This window comes from Tupaia chinensis, unplaced genomic scaffold (genome assembly GCF_000334495.1).
Source record: "Tupaia chinensis unplaced genomic scaffold, TupChi_1.0 Scaffold144624_1, whole genome shotgun sequence".
NCBI lineage: Eukaryota > Metazoa > Chordata > Mammalia > Scandentia > Tupaiidae > Tupaia > Tupaia belangeri.
Window position 1 is genome coordinate 563,406 of NW_006204485.1, and position 27,736 is coordinate 591,141.

Consider the following 27,736-nt stretch of genomic DNA (forward strand, 5'->3'; position numbering starts at 1 on the left):
AGGGGGGGGGGGAGGGGGAGAGAGAGAGAGAGAGAGAGAGAGAGAGAGAGAGAGAGGAAAGCATCCTCAGGAGGGCCTCATTATGCTGCCGCCTCCTTCAGCTAGCACACTGCAGCTTCCTGGGATTGTGGGCCTGTGCACGGGCACCCAGTGTGTTTCAGGTTGACTGACAGGGCTAGGGATCGGACTCCACCATCAATCCCGTGACTTCCAGCTCTGCAGTTTAGTATTCTACTGACTGGGCCACAGAAGCTGGACCCGCTTTTATTTTTATTTATTTATTTTTTAAGAATCACTCACTTATTTATTTATTTATTTATTTATTTATTATTATTATTATTTAACTTGACCAGAGAGAGAGAGAGAGAGAGAGAGAGAGAGAAAGCAAGCTGCTAAGTCCAGGATTTGAACCGAGGTCAGCCATATGGGAGTCCAGCATCTCAACCACCATCCCACCTGCTGGCCCTCTGATTTTATTTTTTTCATGAGATCAAAAAACAGGCATTAAAAACTTTTCATTGTTCTCTATATTAACTGCAATACTCATGTACTTTTCTAAAATAGCCCTGAGGATTTTGGTAGAGTAACCAGTAAGTATGTTTTTATTAGACCTTGGGTACTTCCCCCTTATCAGTAGGACAGTATTTATATTGACTGCGCAGCACTTCAGCATACACGTGTTCCAAGTTCTAGTGCCTTCACGGCCAATGAAGTCAAGCCCCGTACTTTGCTGATAACGATAACTTTAAAGCATTTGTTTTGCTTTTTGAGAAAAAGAAATAGACAAAATATGTGTGTTGGCAAATTTGGGGAGCTAGCCTATATGATTTAAAAGGGGTCAAATATGTATATTTTAAGAAATAGAAAGCATATATAGTCTAAGTCCTGTAATTGAACATAGTGATAAATGTAGGCAGGGACTAGCAATAAGTACAACAGAGGAAAAGGTTGGAATTAATGCAGGAACAAGTCGAATGGCAGCATCACTGGTGTATCAGTGGGTCGCCTATGTCGTCGCGTTTCAGGGCAAGCTGATCACTTGCTCCTACCAGCTGCTTCTCTAGAAAGCAACCAGCCAGGGCCTAAAGCCCCATTAGAACCTGCTTAACGGAGGAAACGTGAAGGTTAGCAGTTGCTAACATAGAAACAAAAGTTGAATCAACTCAGTGAAAGACATGAGGGGTATTGTTTGCAACATATTTGTTAGATTAATGCACTTGGACAACTGTTGATGCATATCAGCATGTATGCCATCTGCATATTAGCTGTAACTCCAGATCTTTTTCATTTCATTTGTTTACCTCTAACTGTTAAGCCCACAGTAAACCTACCAATCATTTTGGTTTCTGAAACAAAATTACACTTTAAGAATTGATAATTAAGGGGATGAGCAGATGGCATAATGGTTATGTCACTGGACTCCCACATAGTGGATTGCAGTTCGAGTCCTGGGCCCACTGGCTTAAAACTCATGACGGGCACACGTACATGCCCAAAATCCCAAGAGGAAATTGAAGGAGAAGGGATTGTAGCATGGCCATCCCCTGGGAGGGGGTTGAGGGGGGTGTGTGTGTGTGATTTCTTGCTTGCTTTCTCTCTGTCTCTGTCTCTCCAGTGAGCACACATGCACCCTATGCCAAAGATCTCTCTCCCTCAAAAACAAAAAAAGATAACTAACACTTGGCAGAGAACTATTAATTTTGTATTTTGAAATCATAACAAGTCATGTTTTTCCTTTTGGATGTGAAACTATCTGGTGTGGTTAACATAAACATGTCCAATATTAGCAGAATTGGCACTGAAATCCTTAATATGATCTTTAAATCATGTTTTGTTTTGCCTTTTTGCAAGAAAAGTAAATGTCACTCAATTTTTATTCATTTTTAAGAGGAAAAAGTGATCTAGACAGATCTTTTTTTAAAGATAATTTAGATAATTTTTTAGAATATTTTTAAGAGAACCATTTGAATTTGAAAGAACTAATTTTGATTTTATAAGTTGAATAAAATTTCCTAAATATGATTTGGAAATTTAACACCCATAATTTATAAGATAGTTACTTCATAGAAGCAGTGGAGTCTATGTCAACAAATTTGGGGCTATACATTACATAATTCAGCTAAAAGTTCATATTTATAGCCTATGTATATCCTTTAAAGTAATAGTTACATTGTGCTGGTTGATATAAATGATTGCAAAATAATTTTTTTTTATATTCACCATAGGGTGCATGCTCTCTCCAGCGAGAGAGAAAGAGAGACAGAGACAGAGAGAGGGAAAGAAATCAACTCCTAGAGTGGATGGCCATGCCACGATTCCTTATCCTCCATTCTCCTCTCAGGATTTTGGGCATGCATGCACACGCACCAGAGTGATTTTCAGTCTGTCAGGTCTGGGACTTAAACTGCAGTTGACCAGACAGGAGTCCAGCGCCTTACCTACTATGCCACCTGCTGGCCCCAGTAAAGTAAAATTTTAAGAATACAAGGAAGGCATGAAAAAAAGAGAGAAAAATAAAGAAGCAACTGAAATACTCATTAAGAAACAATTTCTTCTAAGATCTTAAGAATGTCAAAGACCATTTCAACCCTAGTACACTCCCCCTTTTGCAGAAGATAACCACAAAGATTCATAGAGTCGCCCTTCAGCTCATCCACAGGGGATCCTGACAGCAGGCCAATCTTTGCACTCACGCAATTGAGTTTCATCGATAGGTAACGTACCTATGATCAGGAAAACCTCCTCACTGGCTAGGTGTGCAACGTCATTGACTAAAAATATCAAATGCTCATTTTCAGCACTCTGTAGATGGGCATGTGCACTTGGTTCTCTAAATGCAAAATGATCTAGATAATATTGATTTTTTTTTTTTTTTGGAGAGATTTTCACTGTAGGGCGCGTGCGCTCGCCAGACAGACAGAGAGAGACATAGAGACAGAAAGCGAGAAATCACCCCCCAGGGGGGATGGTCACGCCGCAATCCCTTCCCCTCCATTCTCCTCTCGGGATCTTGGGCATGCACGCACACGCGCCCGGCGTGAGTTTTAAGCCACCGGATCCGGGACACGAACTGCGGTCGACTACGTGGGAGTCCAGTGACATAGCCATTACTCTAACTGCTGGTTCCCTAGTCAATATTGATTTTGAAATAAATGATTGAACTAATCAAAAAAAATAATAAATTCTGTCTTTTGACCCTACACAAGACCAATCAAGTTTTCCCTTCCCTGGTACCTTCCTTCTCTCTTTCTTGATAGCTTTTATTTATTACATTCATCATAGACAACATTTATATGAGAGAGAGAGAGAGAGAAAGAGAGAAACAGCCTTGGTAGGATCTCATCACACTGAGATAACCCGTACTCAGCCCTCCAGTTTGTCAGGATCTTGGGCGTGGAGTATTCAAGCCAACCTGGGAAACCAAACCTGTGGTCAGCCATGTGGCTTCTAGCACTGCAGCTCAGTTTGTGCCTGTTATGCCACCACATCGAAAGGCAGACTTCACTGCTAAGTATACCATGTAAAATGTAAGAAAAACACCTTGGTCCCAAGGCTAATAGGTGCTTCTAGGCTCATTAGTGTACCTTTCCCAGGGGCTGTTCTTCTCTGAAGCTTAGAGGATTAAAACAGAATGGAGATCACAGGTGTTCAAAAAAATTGTTTTAGACAAATCAAAATTTAACAGAGTTTATTTGGACAAAGGGCAGGCGATTCAGATTGAGCAGTTTCTCAGAAAATGGTTTGCAAGGAACTCCAGTAACCATGTGGTCACAGGAGTAGATAAGTTTGCTAAAATGGAAGTGACATACAAAATCGAAAGCCAAGAACTGAAGTAGAGAAATAACTGGACGCGGGTTACAGCTGGGCCATGGGCTTCGCAAGCCTAAAAGGTGGGCTCTCTGTGATTGACAGAAGTGTGACTAGTGTGATTGGTTGTAACTCAGAAACTAGCTCAGGCTTACAGCTAACATGTAAGATTTCACCTTAGTCATAGGACTCCAAGTGTGGGAGTACAGCAGCCGTTTTAGGCCAAAGTAGTTTAGTTTAACACCATCTTGGGTAGTAAATTTGAAGAAGGAATATTACTGACTTCATTTGTAGTAATGACGTCTGTTTGTTCTTTGTCCATTATCTGAAATTGCACAGGCAAAACTCTCCATGTGTGTGTTTCTTATATATAGTGTTTCTACATATGTTTCATACGTATATTTCTTAAAGTTTTAAAATTTAATTCTGGTAACTTTTTTATTTTTTAAGAGGTTTTTGCTATGGGGTGCGTGTGCTCACTAGAGAGACAGAGAGAGACAGAGAGACAGAAAGTGAGAAATCACCCCCCCAGGGGGATGGCCACGCCACAATCCCTTCTCCTCCATTCTCCTCTTGGGATCTTGGGCACGCATGCACTCGTGCCCAGCATGAGTTTAAGCCACCAGGTCCAGGACTTGAACTGTAGTCGACTACGTGGGAGTTCAGCGACATAGTCACTACGCCTACTGCTGGTCGCTAATTCTGGTAACATTCTAATAAGTGAATAACGTTTGTTCATTGAATAATATGCATTGAGAACATCCCATCAGCAGATACAGTGGTAGGTCTTAGGGAAAACAAAACACTGAAAAGACAAATGCAGATGCCAACTCCGTACATCCGAGATGCTCTGTAAGTCTAACAATCAGATGCAAATATTTTAGTAGCTATCAAAACTGTCAAAACTGATGTCATTATTACCATTTTAACAGTTTTAATAGCTACAAATAAATATCAGAAGTTCTAATCTGTGAAAAAATTAGAAATCACCTTTTAAAATTTTAAGAATCTAGTTTTTTATTTTTAAGTTTATTTTCAATAATAAATGGTATTTAGCAATCAAGTTTTGATTTTAGCTTGCTTGCTATTCTCAGTTATGACCACCAGGTGGCAGCCTTGTATAAGGTTTCAAATTTCACAGCCCAGCCTAATTTGGGACTTGATACATGGATACTTTTATTTCTCATACTTATGAATACATTTTGAGTTTAGGAATGACTTAAACATGTTTCCTTTATGTGCTTTCCAATTAGAATAATCTAATTATCAGGAAAAAGTACACATTTTTAAAGATGTACATTTATTTAAACATTTCTGATGAGCATCTAAGGAGGAAAACTAACATTGTCGTTATATTTATGTAAAATATACCTTATGTAAAATTCTTCTGAACTATTTTATTTTTCTCGAAAATATAACTTTGAGGAAGGAAAGGTGGTGCAGAGGTCAACCGCAATATTCTTAACGGCTGATCCAGATGGGAAAGTTCAGAGTTTCCTTCCTGGGATCTCTCGGTGCATGCCAGCCATGTCCGTGTCTGTCCATGGTCGGGCTGACCGGGACGCTCAGATCCTGGGGTCAAGACCCTGCTGGGTGTGCTCTTTCTCTGTCTCTCTTTTTCTCTTTTCTTTCTCACTTGTGAAAGTAATAACCTTTTAAAAGCGTAACTTTTTATTTTAAGGCTATAATTAAACACTTAGTACTGACTGTAGAAAGAAATTGAGTTTGGTATCTGGAGTGTACCTGTTACCTCATTTGCCCTTTCATTTAGCTGGTAAGTATTTACTGGATTTTATACTACCGTGTGGTCATGACCGGTAAATGTTTAATTTGAATTTAAACTCATATGCAGAGTAATATTAAGAACACATTTAGAAGTAAAAAGGCGGATACACTGGAAGCATGGACATAAGCTATTAAAGCGATTTATTGGCTGTCCCTTTATTCCACTAAAGCTGGATGGCAAATAATCATACATTTTTCAAGTCCAATTATAAAATGGTTTCTGTTTTAATTTTCCAATTTAATAGCTATTTATTCTCTTGTAGTAAATACACAGGAAGAGTTGTTTTACTTATTAATTGAATTTGTAACCCTTCTTGTTCTAGAAAGGATTTCAGTTTGTCAATTAAAAAAATACATACTGTATCTTTTTTTTTTTTCATACTGTATCTTTAGGAAAGTCATGATGTGTTTTTCTATGTTTTTCTGTGCAAAAAATGTGTCATGACTTTCCCAGCACAATATTTGCAATCTGTCATTATTGTATTCTTCTCCCTCAGGGGTACCTGGTCGGTCAGAAGTGTGTTTTTAATGGTCACCTATTTTATACCTATCTGTCGTCTATCTTGTCTCATAGAAAGAGAGGGTGTGTGGGAGGAGGAGGGAGAGACAGGGAGAGTAGGTCTTGTTGAAGGATCTCACCACTGTGATCCTCTGCCCCAGCCTTCCAGGAGGCCAAGCTCCTGGGTCAACCACCACATCAGTTTGTTTGGGCTGATCCAGGACTTTAACCTGAACCTCCCGTGTGGCCTCGGCCTCACTGAGTGGCACCCTACTGCCTGCACCCTCCACTGCAGAAAAGAGAAGATTAATAGTAATAAAATGGAAGTCATTTAGTTTTGTTTTTAAATTTCACTGACTTTTAATTCACCAGTAACAAGAAAGTGAAGATTGTCCAAGGTTATGGGGCCAAAGGCTAGAGGGAACAAGGCAGGCTGGGTCGTCATCCTGGGCAAGAGAGCTAACGACACAGCAGAAGGCCAGGCCTGCACAGTGGGATGAGCTAAGCCTGAAAGCGTTGCTTCTAAACCTGAAGCAATTTTGCTCCCTAGGGGACCTCCGCTGTGTGTGGAGACAGTTTGGTTGTAACATCTGTGGGGTGTTAAGGAGCTGTATGTTAAAGGCATCTGTTTAGCACAGGTGCTGTTAAATATCCTTTAACGCACAGGACAGACCCCACCACATGGTATTTCTGGAATGAATTGTCGATAGAGCCAAGATAGAGAAATGCTCTTATGGAAGACTAAAAAAGAGAAGTTTAGGAATAGAAGGACAGGTCCGTGAGAGGGAAGCATGATGTGTTAGAAACAATGAGGTCATTGTATACTGTGTTGCTCAGATAAGAGTGTTGGGAACATAGATGGTAAGAAGCTAAATAAAGAAAAGCATTTCCAAAATAGTCTGAGTAGTAGAGGGTAGATTTCCTGTGCTTTGTGAATTTAAGGGTCTTATTTTGATGAGTAGTTTAAAAGAGAAAGAATATGTTGGGACCAGCAGTTGGCGTAATGGCTATGTCGCTGGACTCCCATCTAGTCGACCGTGGTTTGCGTCCTGGACCCGGGGGCTTAAACTCACGCCAGGTGTGTGTGCGTGCGTGCCCAAGATCCCGAGAGGAGAATGGAGGAGAAGGGATTGCGGTGTGGCCATCCTCCCTGGGGGGTGATTTCTCACTTTCTCTCTGTCTCTCTCTGTCTGTCTGGCGATCGCACGCGCCCTATAGCAAAAATCTCTCCAAAAAAAAAAAAGAAAGAATATGTACAAAACACGTAGGACCCTAGCACAGCTCTGTGACCTGCATAGAACTCACAAAGGCTTTTGGCCCGTGGCCAAATCCTCTCTCCATTCTTATCAGGGATTGGAAAGATGTTGAATAACTAGAGAATTTTATCATACCTCACTATGTATAAACATATAACTTTCCTGACCTCTTTTTTGTTACCCTAACACCTTTACTTACACCTGACTGCAGTATGTCATTTTTTTCCAGCAGCAGACAGGGGTGATGCCTGCTAGCTGTGTCTAGATTTAGGCTGGCTTCTTCCAGGGTCGTTACACTTCCAGGGTCCAGAACGTGTCAGCTGACCAACTCACTCTCTAGCCCAACATCTCAGAAGTGAGTCTCTAATAAACGTTCTCGGCCATGATGCTAGCTGGAAGGAACTGAGCATCTATAGAGAAACTCTTTGTTCTGTCATGATGTATTTCTGGCTTTGAGGGATCTTCTAAAATTCATACAAAATTAAAACACACATTTTACATAGAATTCACATGCCTAAGCATCTTACAGTCAATAGAAAGAGGGAGTAATAAGCATGTAAGCTTTTGGTGACTTATGAATGTTATAATTCAATGTTGTGTACTTGAATGTTTTAGTTCTGTCAGTAGACATCAGACTGTTTTGTCATGAGTTGTTACATTCCTAAAAATACCTAATTTTTCCATTTGGGCAAAGATCTGTCTGAAGATCTGAACATTGTCTAAAGAGTTTTAAGACTCTAAGGTTAATGGGAATCAATTTGGAAACCATATGAATTAAATGATCTCTAAGTAGTCTTTCAACTTGAAAACATAGATTCTAAATCCAAAGCATTATCTTTTTTTTTTTGGAGAGGCTTTTTTTTTTCACTATAGGGTGCGTGCGCTCTCCAGAAAGACAGAGACAGAGAGACAGAAAGCAAGAAGTCACCCCCCAGAAGGGATGGCCATGCTGCAATCCCTTCTCCTCCATACTCCTCTCAGGATCTTGGGGACCAGCACACACGCCCAGTATGAGTTTAAGCCGCCAGGTTCAGGACTCGAACCATGGTCGACTACATGGGAGTCCAGCGACACAGCCATTACGCTAACTGCTGGTCCTGAGCATTAATGTTTTTGTTCAATATTCAAAATACTTAGCAGAGACTCAAAGGAAATGTTCTTTTCTATGATTTTTCAACTAAAATGGGCAATTTGATCAGAACTAGACTCTTAGCCATCACTCTTACTTTTTATTTTGTATAAAAATAGCCACATCTTGGGGCCAGCAGGTGGCGTGGTAGTTAAGGTGCTGGACTACCACATGGCTGATCACAGTTCGAGTCCTGGGCCTGGTGGCTTACTTTCCCTTTCTCTCTCTGTCTTTCTCTGATCAAATTAAAAAATAATAATAAATAAATAAATTTAAACAAATAATTCTTTAAAAAAGCCATATCTAGAGATGTTCAACAAGTCCATTGTTTCTATAAATACCAAGTAACCTCATTGTAATTATTCCAATAGTGCTTCCCTTATTTAAGTTTTATATATCCAATGATATTACTTCATTTTTGTAAGTTTTTAAAGTTATTTTAATATTTTTATATCTGATGATCTTAATATTGATTAATGACTTAAAATAACACTAATGTGAATTAGATGACATTAGGGAATTAGTGTTTTTTTAATATATTATGTGTAAAAATGACTTTTCTGTTATGAAACAGAATGACCTCATTATAATTTTTTGAGATTCAAGCTACTGTCTTCAGGCAGTGCTAATGAGTTGAGTAGTGCTGGTACAATGACAGTAATTTATTTTTTAAGGATTCATGACTGTAACAGACGTGGTTGAGAGGAAGAATGAAAGATAGAGCTAGTTAGCCTGCCGATTAGAGAAAGCAATAGATAGACGTGGTTGAGAGGAAGAATGAAAGATGGAGCTAGTTAGCCTGCCGATTAGAGAAAGCAAATATGGCAAAAATCTACAGTTGTTGAATCTAGTTGATTGGTATATTAACAAAAATAAACAGGTATGGGGTGGTGGTTGTACTACTGTTTTCTACCTTATTTTGCTTGAAGTTTAACCAGAAAAACATAAAATGATAGGCCTGGCTCCATGTCCTGGTGGTTAAGGCAGCTGGATCCCACATGGCCGACCAGGTATTTTGACTCTCAAACCCAGCAGGTTGAGAAAAACACCAGGTGGTGTGCATGCATGCCAAAATCCTGAAAGGAGGGAGAATGGATTGCAGTGTGACCACGCCCCATGGAGAATGAGGTCTCCTCTCCCTCTCTCTTTGTCTCTCTCTGCTAAGTTCATATACCTTTGATTTATACACAAATAAATAAATAAATAAAATGATAACATGTATGAGGAAGTACCACTTCTATTTACCCAATTGTGAACCTTAAAACTGATCTACGAAGTGCTCCCTTTAAAGCGGCTTGATCTGGTGAAATCAGGGTGTATATTACCTAGGCAAGGAATGTACCTGAAAAATCTCTGATTCCTTAATCTAAGATAGGAAACTTAATAGGGAGGCCCTGGCCTTACACAAATTAAGAGTGGAAACGCACAGGAAACAGCACATTCCCAGACACTTAAAAGGCAGCAGTGAAGTAGGTGAGGTCACAGTGGAAGCGCAGTGGTGGCGGTGGCGGGGGAAGGAGCTGTGTAGCAACACTCTTAGTAGCAGCAGTGGTAGACTCTAGTAACAGCAATAGGAGCAGCAGGAGGAGGAGCTGCAGTTACAGGAGTACTGACTCTTCATCTCTTTCCTTTTTTTCCAGAGGTTTTTGCTATAGGGTGCATGCGCTCACCAGAAAGACAGAGAGATAGAAAGACAGACAGAAAGTGAAAAATCACACACACACCCCCCGCCCCAGAAGAAATGGCTATGCCACATTCCCTTTTCTTTCATTCTCTTTTTGGGATCTTGGGCATGCACACACATGCGTCTGGCGTGAGTTTAAGCCACCAGGTCTGGGACTCAAACAGTGGTTCACCACATGGGAGTCTAGCGCCCCAGCCATTATGCCAACTACTGGTCCCTTGATTCTTCATCTTTAATTACAGTGAAAAACAGTCCCATCTTAGAGCATTGTTGTTAAGAGAGAATTTGTGGGCTCAGCAGGTGGCATAGTGATTAAGACTCTGGACTCCCATGTAGCTGATCACAGTTTGAATCCCTGACCTGGTGGCTTGCTTTCTCAGCTTCTCTCTCTCGTCTTTGGTCAAATTGAAAAATCATAACAATAAATAATAATAATGGAAAGCAAGAGTTTGTACATGTACTTATAGCAGTCCCTGCCACTTAGGTAAGCCATACAAAGTATTTGTTTTTAGTGGGATTGTGGCTGATAGTCTTAATGTCTTCTGTGGCATTTGATGTATTTGCTATAGCTACCTTTTCTCTCCTGCAACGAACCGAAAGTGAAAAATTTTTACTGTTTCATAGATATAGCATAGGTCAGACATATTAAATAATTTCTTCTTACATGTACAAATATACACATTAAAAGTATCTTTTCCTCTAACCTTCTATATCTGCGCCTTCACTTTGGATGTCAATGGGTCAAAACAGATTTTTTTTAATACCTGTTATTTGTTTATTTTTTTAATGCTTTTGCTATAGGGCTCATGCGCTCACCACAGAGAGACAATGAGAGGGAAAGTGAGAAGTCACCCTTCAGGGGGTCGGCCATGCCACAATCCCTTCTCCATTCTCCTCCAGGGATTTTGGGGACACACGCACACACATGTACCCAGTGTGGTTTTCAAGCTGCCAGGTCCAGGATTCAACCCACAGATGACCAAGTGGGAGTTCAGTGCCATAACCACTACACCTGCCAGCCCCTTTAATAGCCATATTAAGTTCTAAATTTTTATTCTCATTTCTAAAATAATTTTGAGTTTACATTTAATTGTTGCACATCTTCAACCAAGAACATGAAAGGTTCATCTACACCTTGTATATCATACAGCGTATTTCTTTGCTTATGATTTTTTTCAGCTTGTTAATCAAATTTAGTAATTCAGGTTCATTTATGCTGAGGGGGTGAGGAAGGCAGGAATGGCCATTTGCATGTTGCAAGTCTTCTGATTTTAACTGGGCAAACTTCTAAGTGGTCAACCACACAGAACGCTTTGGAACATCCCTGAGCTTTGCTATCACAATTTCCAGTATGTGATTCAACTCTCCTCATATGAAAGGAAGAGTCTTGTAATTCAGCCAAGCTGTGGTTGTAGTGAAAATATAGAGAGCATTCATATCTAATTTGTGGCTAGAATGTGCTGAGACCCGTGATCTTTACTTGCTTTGTAAGCGTTCTGCCAACCGCCGAGAACCTCAACTTCTCTTGAGGTATGGAAAGCGCTAGTAGCATTTATGAACATTTTAGGAAAGCTTTCATATACACCCAACTATCTTGGGAATGAATATAGTGTATTTTTCCTTTGCTTTCCTTCTGAGGTGTTTCAGTGCCTCACCTTCACCAAATGTAGAACAAGTGAGGATAAACGTTAAACGTGCTCATTATTGCTCAGAAAAGTCGGCCTACGGTTACCCACCTAAGGCTTAGTGTTTAAAACAGAATTGACATGAAAATGAGCTTAGCATTAAACTTTTAGAGTAGTTTAATTAAAAGTTGTAAAGAATTGGGCTGGCTCCATGACCTAGTGATTAACATGACTGGAACCCATGTGGGTGACCACACAGTTCAAGTCCTGGATCTGGTGGCTTGCGAAACACACTGTGTGCACGTGTGTGCATGCCCCAAATCCTGAAAGAAGAGAGAGATGGAGGGGAAGGGATTCCTTTCCTACTCTTTTTGGCAAGGCCCATGCTCTGTAGCAAAAAAAATAAAACAAAACAAAAGTTGTAGCATTTATTGTGAAGATTCAATAAATTTAATATAAAAAATTATTATGGGGGGACAACAGTTGGCATAATGGGTACATCAGTGGATTTCCACGTCATCGACCATGGTTCAAGTCCTGGACCCAATGATTTAAAGCTCACACGGGGTGCCCAAAATCCTCAGAGGAGAATGGGGAAGAAGGGATTGAGGTGTGGCCATCCCCCTAGGGTGGGGTGGTTTCTCTCTTTCTGTCTCTCTGACTCTCCAGAAAGCATATGCTCCCTATAACCAAAAAAATCTCTCTTAAAAAAAAAGTCATTACAAAAAGAAGTTTATGATTTTTTATTAGATCTGATAGTATAAGAATAACTACATTATTCCTAAAATAATAAAAATAGGTGAATATGCAAATGGGATTTTCTTTTTTTTTAGGTATTTGACATAGGTGTGTACACTTGCCAGAGAGAGAGGGAAAGTGGGAAATCATCTCCCAGGGAGGATCGCCCTGCCGCAGTCCATTCTCCACTCAGAATTTGGGGCACATACATGAACATGCCTGGCATGACTTTCATGCCACTGTGTCCAGGACTTGAACAGTGGTGAGCCATGTGGGAATCCATTGCCTTAACCACTGTGGCACCTGCTGACCCTGCAAACAGCATTTTTATATTTCGAATTAAGAGTTTAAGAAAACATTACATTAAGGAAAAAAAGAATATTCAGTATAGAACACATCAACATTCTTAAAAGACAACTATTGCCCAATAGATGATTTATTTTTGTAATATTTTCCCTTAAAATTTTTGTTATAAAATTAGATAAATAAGCACTTTAAATTGCTAAGGCATTTTACTTTTTAAGATTTTAATCTATTCACATGACTCCTTGAAAGATCGGTTGTCAGGGACTGGCAGATGATGTGGTGGTTGAGGTTGCTGAACTTCGACATGGCCGACCATGGTTTGAGTCCCAGACCTGGCAGCTTACTTTCTCACTTTCTCTCTCTCTCTCTCTCTCACACACACACACAGGCAAACACACTCTCTCTCTCACTCTGTCCCTCTCTAGTCAAAATATAAAATAAATAAATAAATACATACATAAATAAAGTTAAATGAAATACTTATTATAAAAAAATAAAAATAAAAAGTGGGTGTTTAGCAACAGGGTTTTCTTTCAACAAGACACCTGAGGCAACCAAAGTATTGAGTTCACTTAATTAAAGAATACAATGGGACTAAATGTTTTTATTTTTATTCAATCCTTACTCTTTCTCAACTCTAAGTGTGTCATAATAGTTTGAAAACATGTTACATTTCTTTTGTCAAATATTTAGCATGAAGTGCATTTCTATTGAGGACGTCAAAGCACATTATGGTAGTCTGTTTTAAACACATAGAGTGTTTAAATTATTTCACTAGAATTATTTTATATATATATCTTTTCTCACTAGAAAATGACATACATGTCAACTAGCTTTTATAATAGTCCAGGAAATTTAATTATCTTCCCTATATAGAGAATAATTTAAGAATATAATTGTAGCCAATATCTTTTTACTTACTCTCTTAGATGAATTCTGTTGAGTATGTAATGAGAAGTTAGGCCAGCTACAAAGTTGAACTCAGTCCCAAAGTCTACCCCCACTTCTGACACCAACTGTAAGTTCAGAACTCTGCCAAAACCACCCTTGGTTTGGAGTTTTGACTATCAGGAACTCATGGAACCCAGTGAAAGCTGTTTTACACTCATGGTTACAGCTTCTTATAGGACAAAGTTACACATGAAAATGAACCAAAGGAAGACGTGCGTAGGGCGAAGTCCCGAAGTACCAGTCATGGGGCTTCCATTGTCTTCACCCCAAGGAGTAAAGCTGATTACTCTAATAGCCTTGCCACATGGCGGTTTGCACAGGCACTTTCCAGCAAGGCTTACCTGAGCCTCAAATCCAGAATTTTTGTTTGTGCTTCATCATGTAGGCATAATTGATTGATTGGTCACCCACCTGGTTAATCCACTCTCTAAATTCATGAATACCACACGACCAAAAATGCTTACTCTTACTTTACAAGCATGCTAATGCCATGCTAAATCACACTATTAGACTTTGCACTCTACTCTAAGAACCTCAGGAAAAGAAAGTCACTAACCTGCCTTCCGGAAGCTGAGAGAAAGGACCAGACCTTTCTTTGGGTGAGATCAAATTCTTTATTATACATGTAAATTAAAAAGCATAGAGATTTCACTTTTCTTATATGTTAACTACATTTTTTTCTCCACTAGTTTGTACACTTTTTCTAAAACTTTTCTATTTTTCTCATAAAATTAGGTTACAAATAATTTGAAATATATTATTTGTGGATTGTTGATCTCATGAATATGGATAACAATAGCTATTCTCAGTTCAGCTAATTTATCTTTTAACATTGCCATGATCTTACCTGAAAATAAATTATGTAAAATTACTAAAAAAAATCTCTTTAATAAAAACATTTGGGCTAGCCCTGTGGCCTAATGGTTAAGTGAGCCAGATTCCACATACCAACTGCAGTTAAAATCCTGGCTCCAGCAGTTTCAAAAATGCCCTGGACATATGTGTGTCCCCAAACCTGATAGGATGGAGAAACAGAGAAACAGGATTGTGAAGTGACCATGCCGTGTCAGGAGGTGCTTTGCTTCTCTCTCTCTCTCTCTTTCTCTCTCATGAACACATATACTATCTGTGTACAGAGAGTGAGTGCAGGGGTTATCTTAGAAGGTTCAAGAGTGTATACTCCATCTTTACACCAACAAAACCTCACGATGTGTTTAAGAAATGCTGTCTTTATCATGGGCTATATGTACTTGCTAACCTAATAACAATTGTAGCATGTATTATCTTAAGAGCAGATGCCACAATTTTTAATAGACGATTTGATAAGTTTATTCAAACAATATACATTTAGCATTATTATGTTCTGGAGACTATGTTTGTCCTAGAGATAAACACATAAATGCACAATATAGGGACACATTGCCAAACAAAACATACATCTTTCCTCCTCACATAAAACATAGATTCTTTCAGGGAGAACAACTTGAGTTACATAATTAGACAAACATTAATTGCAATTAAGATATGCAACATGACCTAGGTACAAGGTACTAGGATAAAATTTAGGGGGACCTCTCAACAGAAAACAGAAAGGCTTTCTTGAGGACCTGATTTGAACTGATATTGGGAGAGGGACAGTGCTATTTAGATGAAGGTGATAAGGTAAGGAGGTGAGGTATGAGGGAACTGGAATTCCGGAAGAGGAAGCACCATGGAGAAAATGAGATAGAAGAGAACAAGATGCATTTGTGGTCCTTAAAAGTGAACGTTCTTCCTAGAACACCGTGTAAGTGAGGTGGCAGGACTGGGGGAATTGGAATATTGGACAAGGCCAAGGGAATAAAGTCAAGATGGCCATAGCAACACTTACGGTTTTTATTCTAGAAAGAAGACTCCTTAAAGGTTTGTTTGCTTTTACAGAGAGAGATAAGCTGAGTGTAGTTGCAGTTTTTAAAGGCCATTCTGGTCAACCAGTGGAGAAGAGTAAAGATGAGATGGAGATAGTGACCAAGTAGGATATAGTAGTTCACAAGCAAGATGTTGACATTCAGACAAAGGAAGAGGAAGTCGTGATGGAAGGGTATAGATCAATTCAAGAATTTTTAATGGAGCCACAAAGAAGTTGAAAAAGGGGAGAGGTTGAGTATGATTTCAAAATCTGGAAAGCCATATATGCCTGGGACCCAGTGCAGAGGAGACATTCCATAAATACTAGCTACCTTTGAAAAATACATTAAGGTGGTGCCCTATCAGCAGCAGCAAAATTCCCCTCAAGCCTTCAAAAATGTGTATTGAACCCTACTGGGAACAGAGGAGGAGAGAATATTTTGTGTTCAAGCTATTACAATTGTCCACTGAACCAATTTCTGCAGACTTTTAGTAGCTTTGTAAAATGAACCATAGCACTTATTGACATGGGTCAATTAGGTCAACTTCGCAGAACTGAATAATTCTTTCCATCTCTGTAGTGTTCCTTTGTTCTCCTTGACAGTCAGTACTAAGATTATGAGACCTTAACATTTCTCCTTGAAAGATACCAATGAAGTAGTTTGATCCCTTGGTTTTCTCTCAGCTTAGCCTTTGGTAAGTACAGCCCTCTGATTACAGAATTAGTAATGTTGAAGATTTTGAATCTAAAAAGTACTTGAAGCAATTATTTCAGTCACTTTATTTTCATTGGAGAGCCTGAAGCACAGGGTATAAGTAACATGAACAAGGCATAGAGTTAGCATAGCTAAAACAGATGCCTTTTAATGTGTCCATTGTGTTAGGAGAAAAAGGTACCTCATATATCTTAAGTCCGTATTATTGGTAAAGAAATGTACTGATTTGAACAATTGCTGTTTTTGTAACAGCTGGATTCCAATGGAGAGTTGCTGATCCGAAATGCCCAGCTGAAACACGCTGGAAGATACACATGCACTGCCCAGACAATCGTGGACAATTCTTCGGCCTCAGCTGATCTCGTTGTGCGAGGTAAGAGTCTCAACATCTTACAGTCATAACACAAAAGGCATTTGACTTGCGGAAATATGTGTAATCGTCTGGTAATTCTGCTTTAAATTCTTACATATTTCAACTCTCAATCCCATGCCTTCAGAATGGATCTTGTTTCTGACCCATACCTAAAAGTGGTTTATGCCAGACAAGTAGTAAACAGCACTGATTTTGTTTGTTTTACTAGAAAATTATAACAAATACCTCTTGCTCAATGTTTGTGCCTTTAAGCTGAGTACTTACCAAAAGTTCTCATTTTCTGCTAATGCTTTTTTGGTTTTTTTTTTGGTTGAGTATAATGCTGTTTTCTTTTTTTACTTTGAGGGAAAAAATTCTGAGGCTGTTTACTATGACTTTGGGTGCTACTTATCTATCAAAATTATCTTAGAACAAAAAGTTAATTTTTATACCTGTGTCATGTTTCTATTTCTTGATGGTTTTCAAACTAGTGCTTTTGTTCTTATAAATAATAAGAGAAGGTGTAATCTAAACGTGTATGCCATCACGTTGAGAAGGTGATGGGATACACGTTTATTGAAATTGTACCCCTTTGCTATTGGCCTCTGCTGTAGTGATGAGGCCAGTTTTGATCATGCCATGCCTCCTGTGAAATCATTCATTGGCTCTTTACTCACTGCCTATAGAATGAAGACTATTCCCGTTAGCTTCGCATCCAAGAAACTCCATGCATTGACCTGTTCATTAGTCTGTTCATCTTCAGTGGCTCACCATTCCTTGTACTGAATTCCAATTTCAAACTAATCCACAAACATCCACTAGTCATTCTGCACCTGTTCTTTGATTCACAGAATTCGTTCCATGTCTTTTTCTCATCATTTGTTGCCCACATCTTATCTGTCCTTTAAGGATAGATAAGTCATATCTCAAGCATGACTACATTAATAAAATCATCTCTGGTTTCCCCAAAATGAGCCCTTCTCTTCTGAACTTTCCTAACATTGACTATTTTCTCCAATGTGTTTTAATGCAATCCGTGCACCTGTTGTATCTTCTCCTAACCCAATTCATATATGCTGTTTTGTTACTATTTAGTGAGCTGTGAAGTTATTTCCTATAGTTTTCTAGCTCCTTTTTTCAGTTTCAGTGCGATGAAAACATTTCTAAGAACATCTAATGGGCTAGAAACATTCATTGACCATTAATTACACATTTTGCCATCAACTTTTTGCACTATCAGCCAAATAATTAGTAAATAATGTAATAATGAGGTGTCTTCAAAATTTTTTGAAAAACATGAAATTAAAGTATGAACTTATTTTGGTGCAAGTTTTTTTCTAAATACATAGTTTTTTAAATAAAACTCATTTTCTATGAACCTTTTGAAGACCCCTAATATCTATCATTTATTTTTCTTAATCCCCCTTCCCATTCTAGATTGACATAATTTCATGTACTCTCATATACTTCCTGCTTTTCCTTCTATTTCAATGTTAATATGGAGTTCCAAAGTGAAATTGGGAAAATGCAGAAAAGCCTTTTATTCTAGTCAGACATGTTTTCTACTGGAGAACAAATAAGTCTGAATAAAATTTATTTCTTCAACTGAATTTTGATGTTCATTCCACAGATCACTTATAGAAAATTAATAAATAAAACCATGAGGCTACAAAATCTTGAATCAAAGCAAATTCATTTAGATTCAATATTTCTATTTAGAATATTTCGTCTAGGAGAACAGTGGTTTTCAGGAGTTAACAGAGCGGGGGACCTAGCACACTGTTCTTTCTACTCAAATCACTAGCTGTTGAGCCATTTCCAGCAATGGCCTGAGTGTAGTTTTAGTTGACATTGCTTGCTTATTAAGAGAATTAGCATCAGTATTACAGTAGGGGTTATGTTACAATGCGTGGGCATCAGTGTCTTCATAAAGTCACATGTAGTAAATTCCTTGTAGTAATACTATAGAATATTCTGTAGTGTTCAAAGGGAAGAGGAATATTTACAGATGTAATACAGAATAGTAATGGCATTATCCACACATACTTAGGTAATTAAAAATAACTACCATGTGAATTGTTTTTAAAGACATTTTTGCTATCGGGTGTATGCACTTGCCAAAGACACAGAAAGCAACAGAGAAACAGAAAGTGAAAAATCACCCTGGTGGGGTTGAACACACTGCAATCTCTTCTCTTCCATTCTCCTCTTGGGAGTTAGGGTACACAAGCACACACACCTGGTGTTAGTTTCAAGCCTCTAGGTCTGGGATTTGAACCACGGTTGACTATGTGGGAGTCCAGCAACTTAACCATTACACCATCTGCTGGTCCCTAACACGAGACATTTTTATAGAGGTGAAGTCAATAAAAGAAGTGATAGAAGGTATTATGTGGAAATAAACTTTGTTTTTCCCAAAAGCCTTTAGTTTCAGGTAAAATGTCTTAAGGCAATGGGTCCTGGAAAGTGAACTCAAAATTATGATTCAGTATTTAAATTTCTCCACTATAGCAGAATAATAATAAAATTGCATAGGTAAATGAAAAGCACTGTTTATCTCTGTTAAAGTCATATTCATACTCTGAACTTCATTTGTATAGAAAAGATATTCATTTGATATCAAGAACAATTTGCAACAGAAATAGTTAAGTCTATTTCTCCAGGGCTTGTGTCAAAACATGTATAAAGTGGGTTTTCTAATATGTTTCATATAATTCAATCAGGGTTGTAAAATTAAATCATTTTATTTAATTCTTATAATAATAGTGAGTAATATATAAGCCCTTCCCTGCCTTAAGTATATTTTATTATGCATTTTCATCTAGCTAGTGCAGGAAATCATAATTTGGAGTCCATACACAAGCTTGCAGGGATTCATAGACTTCTTGAAATTGTACGTAGACTTTCATGTTAGGGCCAGCCTGTAGTATGGTGGTTAAGAAGCTGGATCTCACATGGCTGACCGTGTGGTTCAAGTCCTGGACCTGGCAGCTTGAGAAACAAACTGGGTGCATGTGCGTGTGTGCCCCAAATCCTGGAAAGAAGAAGAAATGGAGATGAAGGGATTGCAGCATGGCCATTCTCCATAAGGGGTACTTCCTTACTCTCGCTCTCTCTCTCTCTTTGTGTCTCTGTCTGGTGAGCACACACACTTTCCAGCAAAAATTACAACAAAAAATAAAATGAAAGAAAAGAAATCCATGTGTATATGTGTATACGTATTTTACTGGAAAGAAAGTTTCTAATTTCCTCAGATTTCCTCAGCTAGAAGTGGCCAAAAAGGCATTAATTTTTAAAAATTTATTTATTTTTCCCTATGTTAGCCAGGACTCTTAAAAAAAAAAAAGAAAAAGAAATAAAGGGATTATTATTCAGTTCATGCAACATTGTTTAAAAAACTAATCGATTTCATGTAGTGAGAGATAATAGCACTTTAGATTGGAAATCACTTTTGAAAGATTCAATTTGCACTCCAGCCTTCAAGAGTATACGTTACTCAGAACATATTACCACCTCATGGAGTAAACATTAGCCATGTGGGCATTTGCCAAGTCTGAGATGGAAGAATTCTAGTTCACATGTAGATATCAGTAATCCACAATTGAGATGCTGACACTGGTGCTATGAGTGGGACAGGGAGCAGACCATAGGGGAGAGCAATTTTCCCAAAGAATCATTAAAAAATTTTTATAACAAAACTAGTTTAGTGCATAGACTATGGTGCTCTATCAGATGACTAAAACAAAAGTAAAAATATCTAGACATAATTAAGACTGATTTGTTTAGCCTATGTTACCTTGCAGGAAATGAACATATAGTAAAATATGCTGCCCTCCTGCCTTTGACAGTTTGTGTGTGCACGTGCATGTGTGGGGGTGCACTTGTATGTGCCCACGTTTGTAATTGTGGAGGGGCGAGTGTGGGTATGTGTATAAAGTATGATGCAGATAATTTACATGAAAGAAGAATGTGTTTTAAGTTTATGCCTTTTATTATTTTTAAAACTGAGCTGGGAAAGAAGCAATCAGTTATAACTGGATATAAAACTGAATTTAAAAATAGAGAAAATGTAATGACAAGACAATGTAACCTAGCATTTGATTTCATAAAACTTCTACCCAGAGAAAACTCATTATCCCTTTTATCTGTGTCATATGTGGTAGGACTAAAAAATAAGAAAAAAAATAGCAATGATAGTACGCTAAAAAGAAACAAACTGGGTGCATGTGCGTGTGTGCCCCAAATCCTGGAAAGAAGAAGAAATGGAGATGAAGGGATTGCAGCATGGCCATTCTCCATAAGGGGTACTTCCTTACTCTCGCTCTCTCTCTCTCTTTGTGTCTCTGTCTGGTGAGCACACACACTTTCCAGCAAAAATTACAACAAAAAATAAAATGAAAGAAAAGAAATCCATGTGTATATGTGTATACGTATTTTACTGGAAAGAAAGTTTCTAATTTCCTCAGATTTCCTCAGCTAGAAGTGGCCAAAAAGGCATTAATTTTTAAAAATTTATTTATTTTTCCCTATGTTAGCCAGGACTCTTAAAAAAAAAAAAGAAAAAGAAATAAAGGGATTATTATTCAGTTCATGCAACATTGTTTAAAAAACTAATCGATTTCATGTAGTGAGAGATAATAGCACTTTAGATTGGAAATCACTTTTGAAAGATTCAATTTGCACTCCAGCCTTCAAGAGTATACGTTACTCAGAACATATTACCACCTCATGGAGTAAACATTAGCCATGTGGGCATTTGCCAAGTCTGAGATGGAAGAATTCTAGTTCACATGTAGATATCAGTAATCCACAATTGAGATGCTGACGCTGGTGCTATGAGTGGGACAGGGAGCAGACCATAGGGGAGAGCAATTTTCCCAAAGAATCATTAAAAAATTTTTATAACAAAACTAGTTTAGTGCATAGACTATGGTGCTCTATCAGATGACTAAAACAAAAGTAAAAATATCTAGACATAATTAAGACTGATTTGTTTAGCCTATGTTACCTTGCAGGAAATGAACATATAGTAAAATATGCTGCCCTCCTGCCTTTGACAGTTTGTGTGTGCACGTGCATGTGTGGGGGTGCACTTGTATGTGCCCACGTTTGTAATTGTGGAGGGGCGAGTGTGGGTATGTGTATAAAGTATGATGCAGATAATTTACATGAAAGAAGAATGTGTTTTAAGTTTATGCCTTTTATTATTTTTAAAACTGAGCTGGGAAAGAAGCAATCAGTTATAACTGGATATAAAACTGAATTTAAAAATAGAGAAAATGTAATGACAAGACAATGTAACCTAGCATTTGATTTCATAAAACTTCTACCCAGAGAAAACTCATTATCCCTTTTATCTGTGTCATATGTGGTAGGACTAAAAAATAAGAAAAAAAATAGCAATGATAGTACGCTAAAAATAATCTGTAAAAATTGCCTTGGCCAACAGATATGGGCCATTATCTTTTTGTACTACTCATAAATGTTTACCTACAGAAAGCTATAGCATTTCGATTTACTTACCCACTGATTGGGTCCAAAGATGCTAGGGAAAAAAGACCAGAAAAGTGTCACATATTGTCTGATTCTCCAGCTTGGCAAACACCTTCAAATCATAAGATTGTCTTGACCGTATAATTTTTACTTTTCATTTCTGAAGCTACCTTTTATAGCTATTCTATCTGTTCACTTTGGAAATATGTCTGCCACTCTTTCTACAGAGTTGTGATTCTTTTTGCAAAAGCAATCTTTCTTCAAACAGTATTGTGCTGGAAGTCTAGTACATAAAATTCACAATGTGGATAAATAAACATTCTTCCTTACAGCCCTGGCAAAGCAAAAAAATTCTTCTTTTTAAAATAGGGTACCTGCAACCCAGTGTCCCTCAGGATTCTGCCAAGTTTAGATGAATAGAATATTAAATTATATAAAAAAAGACAACTAACATAAGGAAACAAAAGAATCAAGAGAGGAAAAACAAAACATTGCAAGTCCAAAATATTTCCAAGTATAATAATTGAAATAAGAATACAAATACCCAAGTTAAAAATCATTATAGAAATAAAAGGAGAAATGGTAAAAATAAGTGGGAAATAATATACTATAAAAGTGAAGCAGTTTTAGAAGGAAAAAATACCTATAAATATATAAGAAACATAATCATTGAAAATAAAAACTCAGTAGGTGGCTTAACAGCACATTAGAGATAGATTAGAAAAGAATTAGGGAACAGAAAGATACAAGGAATCTGCAAAAAGCTCATGGAAAATATGTGTTTTAAGAAGAACTTTAAATTTTTCTATTCACAAATAAATGCACATTTTAATTCTATTTTCGCACAAACTTTTAGAAGTACCTTTGTAGATAGAAATCACTATACTTGAGCACAGATAATCCAAAGTAAGTTGTGAAAAAGAAGTTAAGACATTGAGAATATAAGGAAGAATCAACATTTGACAAATTGGATTATGAGAAGAAACATTAGAGAAAGTAGAGAAACCATTTTTCATTAAAAATATTAGAGAGGGCCAGCAGGTGGTGTGGTGGTTGAGGCACTGGACTCCCACATGGGCTGCTGCTATCTGAGACCTGGACCTAGTATCTTACTTTCTCACTTTCTCTCTCTCTCTGGTGAGCACATATGCACCTAGAAAATTACAAAAAGTAATTGATAAAAATAAATATTCTTTTTAAAAGTTGTAGAATTTCTGATCGACATGATTCTTCATATTCAAGAATTATAATAACACACAAGAAAAATAAGTTAAACTAAAGCTGCTATCTGAGTCCTGGACCTAGTATCTTACTTTCTCACTTTCTCTCTCTCTCTGGTGAGCACATATGCACCTAGAAAATTACAAAAAGTAATTGATAAAAATAAATATTCTTTTTAAAAGTTGTAGAATTTCTGATCGACATGATTCTTCATATTCAAGAATTATAATAACACACAAGAAAAATAAGTTAAACTAAATAAATAAGTCTATAGAATATAGAAAACAAATAGATAAGAGCCACAAGAGTGAAAAAAAAATTAGGGGGGGGACATGGTGGTGAGGGTCTTGCCATGTCCCAATCCTTCTACCTCAGCTTCCCAGCTAGAACTGCAGGCGCCTGCACTGTGCCTCACCTTGAGGTGGGACTGGGAATCAAACCTGGGCCTTTCCTATGGTCCTGGCCTGCAGAGCACAGTGACGAAGTATCTCATGTTTCTCAGACTAGGTTAGGATTTAAACAACAAAAACAACAACAAAAACAGGATACACACTAAGAGCAATTCACTCAGCAGCAACAGATTGGGAGGGTCGGCCTGCAGGGCAGCCTCCAGTGATCCCTGCTTGCCCGCTCTGGAGTAATCACACTCACAGTAGAGCTGCTCTGTGTGCAAGCAGAAGTGACTGTGTGCAGCTTCTTCGGCAAAGTCATCAAGCACGGAGCTGCTTCTGCTTTGGCTTTTAGACCACTCAATCTGGAGGAAAATAGCTGCCCTGTCCTAAGAGCCTGCCAAGAGTCTCCTGGAGAGGCCTGCATGAGGTGGAAATGAAGCCTTCTGTCAATTTCCAGCACTCATCATTCAGTCATTTCAGTGAGCTATGTAGGCAGCAGGTCCTCCAGCCTGTTAGACTTTCAGATGGCAATAACCTTGGCCGAATCTTAATTCTTATCTTAATTAGAGTTTTCATGAGATACCCTGACCAAGACCAGCAGTTAACGTAATGGCTATGTCACTGGACTCCCATGTAGCCAACCGTGGTTCACGTCCCGGACCGGAAGGCTTAAAACTCACGCTGGGCACGTGTGCATGCGTGCCCAAGATCCCAAGAGGAGAGTGGAGGAGAAGGGATTGCGGCGTGGCCATCCCCCGCTGGGGGTTGATTTCTTGCTTTCTGGCTCTCTATCTCTCTCTGTCTGGCGAGTGCACACGCCCTATGGCAAAAAACCTCTCCAAAAAAAAATTTAAAAAGAGATACCCTGACCAAGAATCATGTAGCTAAGTCACTCCAGAATCTTGATCTGCTAAAATTGTGAGAAATAAAAATATTTATTATTGTTTTAAGTTGCTGAGTTTTAGGATAATTTGTTATTCATCAAAGATAACTAATACAATTATGAAATAATATTTTTAATGTGCTAAGAGTGATAATTATCCACCAAGAAGTATATATCTAGACATAATACGATTTCATATTACGAAAAGAGTAAAGTTATATTAAGACAAATAGCATTCGTCTCTCAAATGATTATTTGTAAAAGAATGTTTACTTGGTAAATTTTAAGAAAACAGAAAGTAACCCCAGTGTAAAGTTCTGAGATGCCAAAAATGCATGGTAAATAAGGAAATCGGTAAACCTGTGAGTAAATCTAAGCTCTTAGTCCATCTGACCTGCTACAACAAAATATAATAAACTGGGGAACTTATAAATAGCAGAAACTTATTTCTTACAGCTTAGCAGCTGAAAAGTCCAAGATCAAGATGCTGGCACTTGGTATGTAGCTTTCTCGCTCATAGATGACACCTTCAGCTAGCTCTCCGGGTTCTCTTTTTATAAGGGGACTGGATGCAGAGCCCTTTTACTCTAATCATATTCTGTGCAGGGTACACAGTGGTCTGGACTTACGGGTGGGTAAGAATGATAAGCTGTCCTTTAATCAAGTTATTAATTGTTAGTTACTTCGGGTTTCTCCGCAAAGACAAATAGGCATACATATACATGTACACATATGCATGTGTCTGTGTGTGGACATGTAGTATAAATTTTACATGATCAAAATTAAAGAATGCATGAAAATAATAAGCATGAAATTCAGGAAAGTGGTTACCTTCGGGGTAGGGAAAAATACGGAGAAGGATGTGATTTAAAGAGGGAGGGCATTCACATCAGGCTATGTCTATATTTATGTACATTTTTTTAAAAAAATGAGCAGTGGTATGTGCTGGTTTTCTTATTCTACATAACTTTTCCTTCATATTAAGTGTGTTTTAATTACAAGACAGTTACAGTCACCTGCTAATCTTTGTGCACCTCTCAGGGGAGTTTGCAAACATAGCTGGACCTCAGATACACTAGTATTGCGAATTGACATACACAATTCTAGACCCCTTTTGGCAGTTTCTGAATTCATAGCTAGGAGATTGGCTTATTAACCATGATGACTCAGCACTGTCCACAGAAATTGACCTGGAAAAATGGGCTCGACAAATTTTTTGATAAAGATGCAAAAGCATTTCCATGGAGGAAGGATAGCCTTTATTACAAATGGTTCTGGAAAAATTGGACATTCGTGGGCAAAAAAAAAAAAGTGAAAAGAAAAAAGAAAAAACCTTTGCTTAAACCTCAGATCTTATACAAACTTAACGCAAAATCATCATAGACTTAAATGTGAAATGTAAAACTGTGAAACTTTTAGAAAAAATATAAGGACAAACCTTTAGAATCCGAAGCTATATGATTGTGATGAAATAGTCACCACCTGGTGTTTGACAATGACTGTTTGAGGAAATCCTTGGGAAGTAATCGGCAAGTCAATTTGTTTTGTTTAAAAAACGTACATAGAGAGGCTAGCAGGTAGCACAGTGGCTGAGGTGCTGGACTCCCACATGGCTGACTGCGGTTCGAGTCCTGGATCTAGCGGCTTGCTTTCTCACTTACCTGTTCTCTCTCTCTATATCTCTCTGGTCAAATTAAAAAAATAATGACAAATGGAATTAAATAAATAAATATTTATTTTTAAATGTACATAGAGATAAATTACTTTTGAAATGTGTTTCATAAAGACGGTAATGTCTTCCTTTCTTCCAATTTTTCAGTGCAAACCAGATAAAAGTCAATCAGCAGACTATGAAAAAGCTAATGATAATAATATTTGTTAGAAAACCATGGAAGGAAATTCTGATACAAGGACCAGAGTGGCTTAGGCAGGAAGGAAGGCAGTTCAGGTGGAGAAAACAGGGTGAAAGCTATGAATTTTTCCTTACTCCATCATCATTTAAGCACAGTAGAAGTTAAGCACTAAATCACACTTAAGAAAAACAGAGTTAGCATTAGACACTTAATAGAGAGGTCCAGGACCACTCAACCTGAATATATACTAATAGTGAGGAAAGCAAACAATATAGATACAAAAAAGTAAGATAACTTTACAAGAGATTGTAAGGTCATCCTTGGTATTATGACAATTAAGTTGTTTCTAAAAGATTTTAGTGAACTTTTTCTTTTTGCTTTGTTTTATGAAGAATGTGTATATTCTTCATAGGAAAACACATATGCTTCTTTATTTCCTAAGAGAGAAAAACAGGCACTCTTGACAGAGTCCTGTCACACTGTGGTCTGTACCCCCAACCCCTACACACACTCATGCACACACACACACTCACACATACACACACACACACTCACACACACATACACACTCTTACCCACTCACATGCACACACGTATACTCATACACATGCTGCTTTTCATCCAGCCGGCATCACAGGTGCATGAACCAGATATATTTCTGGTCAACCCAGGATCTGAACCGTCGTCTTCCATGTGGCTCCAATGTCACAGGGTGGTAGGTACTCTTTCTGTCTACGCCACCTCAGCTGGGCCAAAAAATATATACTGACATCAACTGGGAATGATATTGTATCATAAAAGAAGTAATTTCAGAATCAGCCTTTAAAACAGAGCATTGTATAATATGACCAAAAGGATTTAGAACTCAAACCCCAATAAATGACTTAATATTTAAGGGCCTTTATAGTTCAAAACCATTCTATCTTAGTTTTAAAAAAAAAGATATTATACTTTAGATATTTTCAGGCTTCTCCTGTAATAATCTATATCAAGAAGATTGGTGCATATCTTCATTTTTATTTTGTAAAGACATTTTTACTTCTTAGTTCCCATCAAAGTATATTTCAGCTGTTTCTTGTGATTAGTGTTTGATGCTCATGAACTTCCCTGTATGACTGTTCTTTAGCAAAAATGTTTCTGGAGGACTTAAAACTCTTCA

At 37.9% G+C, this 27,736-nt stretch overlaps 1 protein-coding gene across 3 annotated transcripts in view; it reads left to right on the top strand.

Moving 5' to 3' along the window:
• The window catches only part of CNTN1 (contactin 1), a 294,525-nt gene that overhangs the window by 172,482 nt on the left and 94,307 nt on the right, over window positions 1–27,736 (top strand). For all 3 annotated transcript variants that reach the window (XM_006167209.2, XM_006167211.3, XM_006167210.2), the window contains exon 15: window positions 16,636–16,756. In XM_006167209.2, the coding sequence (XP_006167271.1) occupies window positions 16,636–16,756 (121 nt within the window). The remainder of the gene's footprint in view (window positions 1–16,635; window positions 16,757–27,736) is intronic.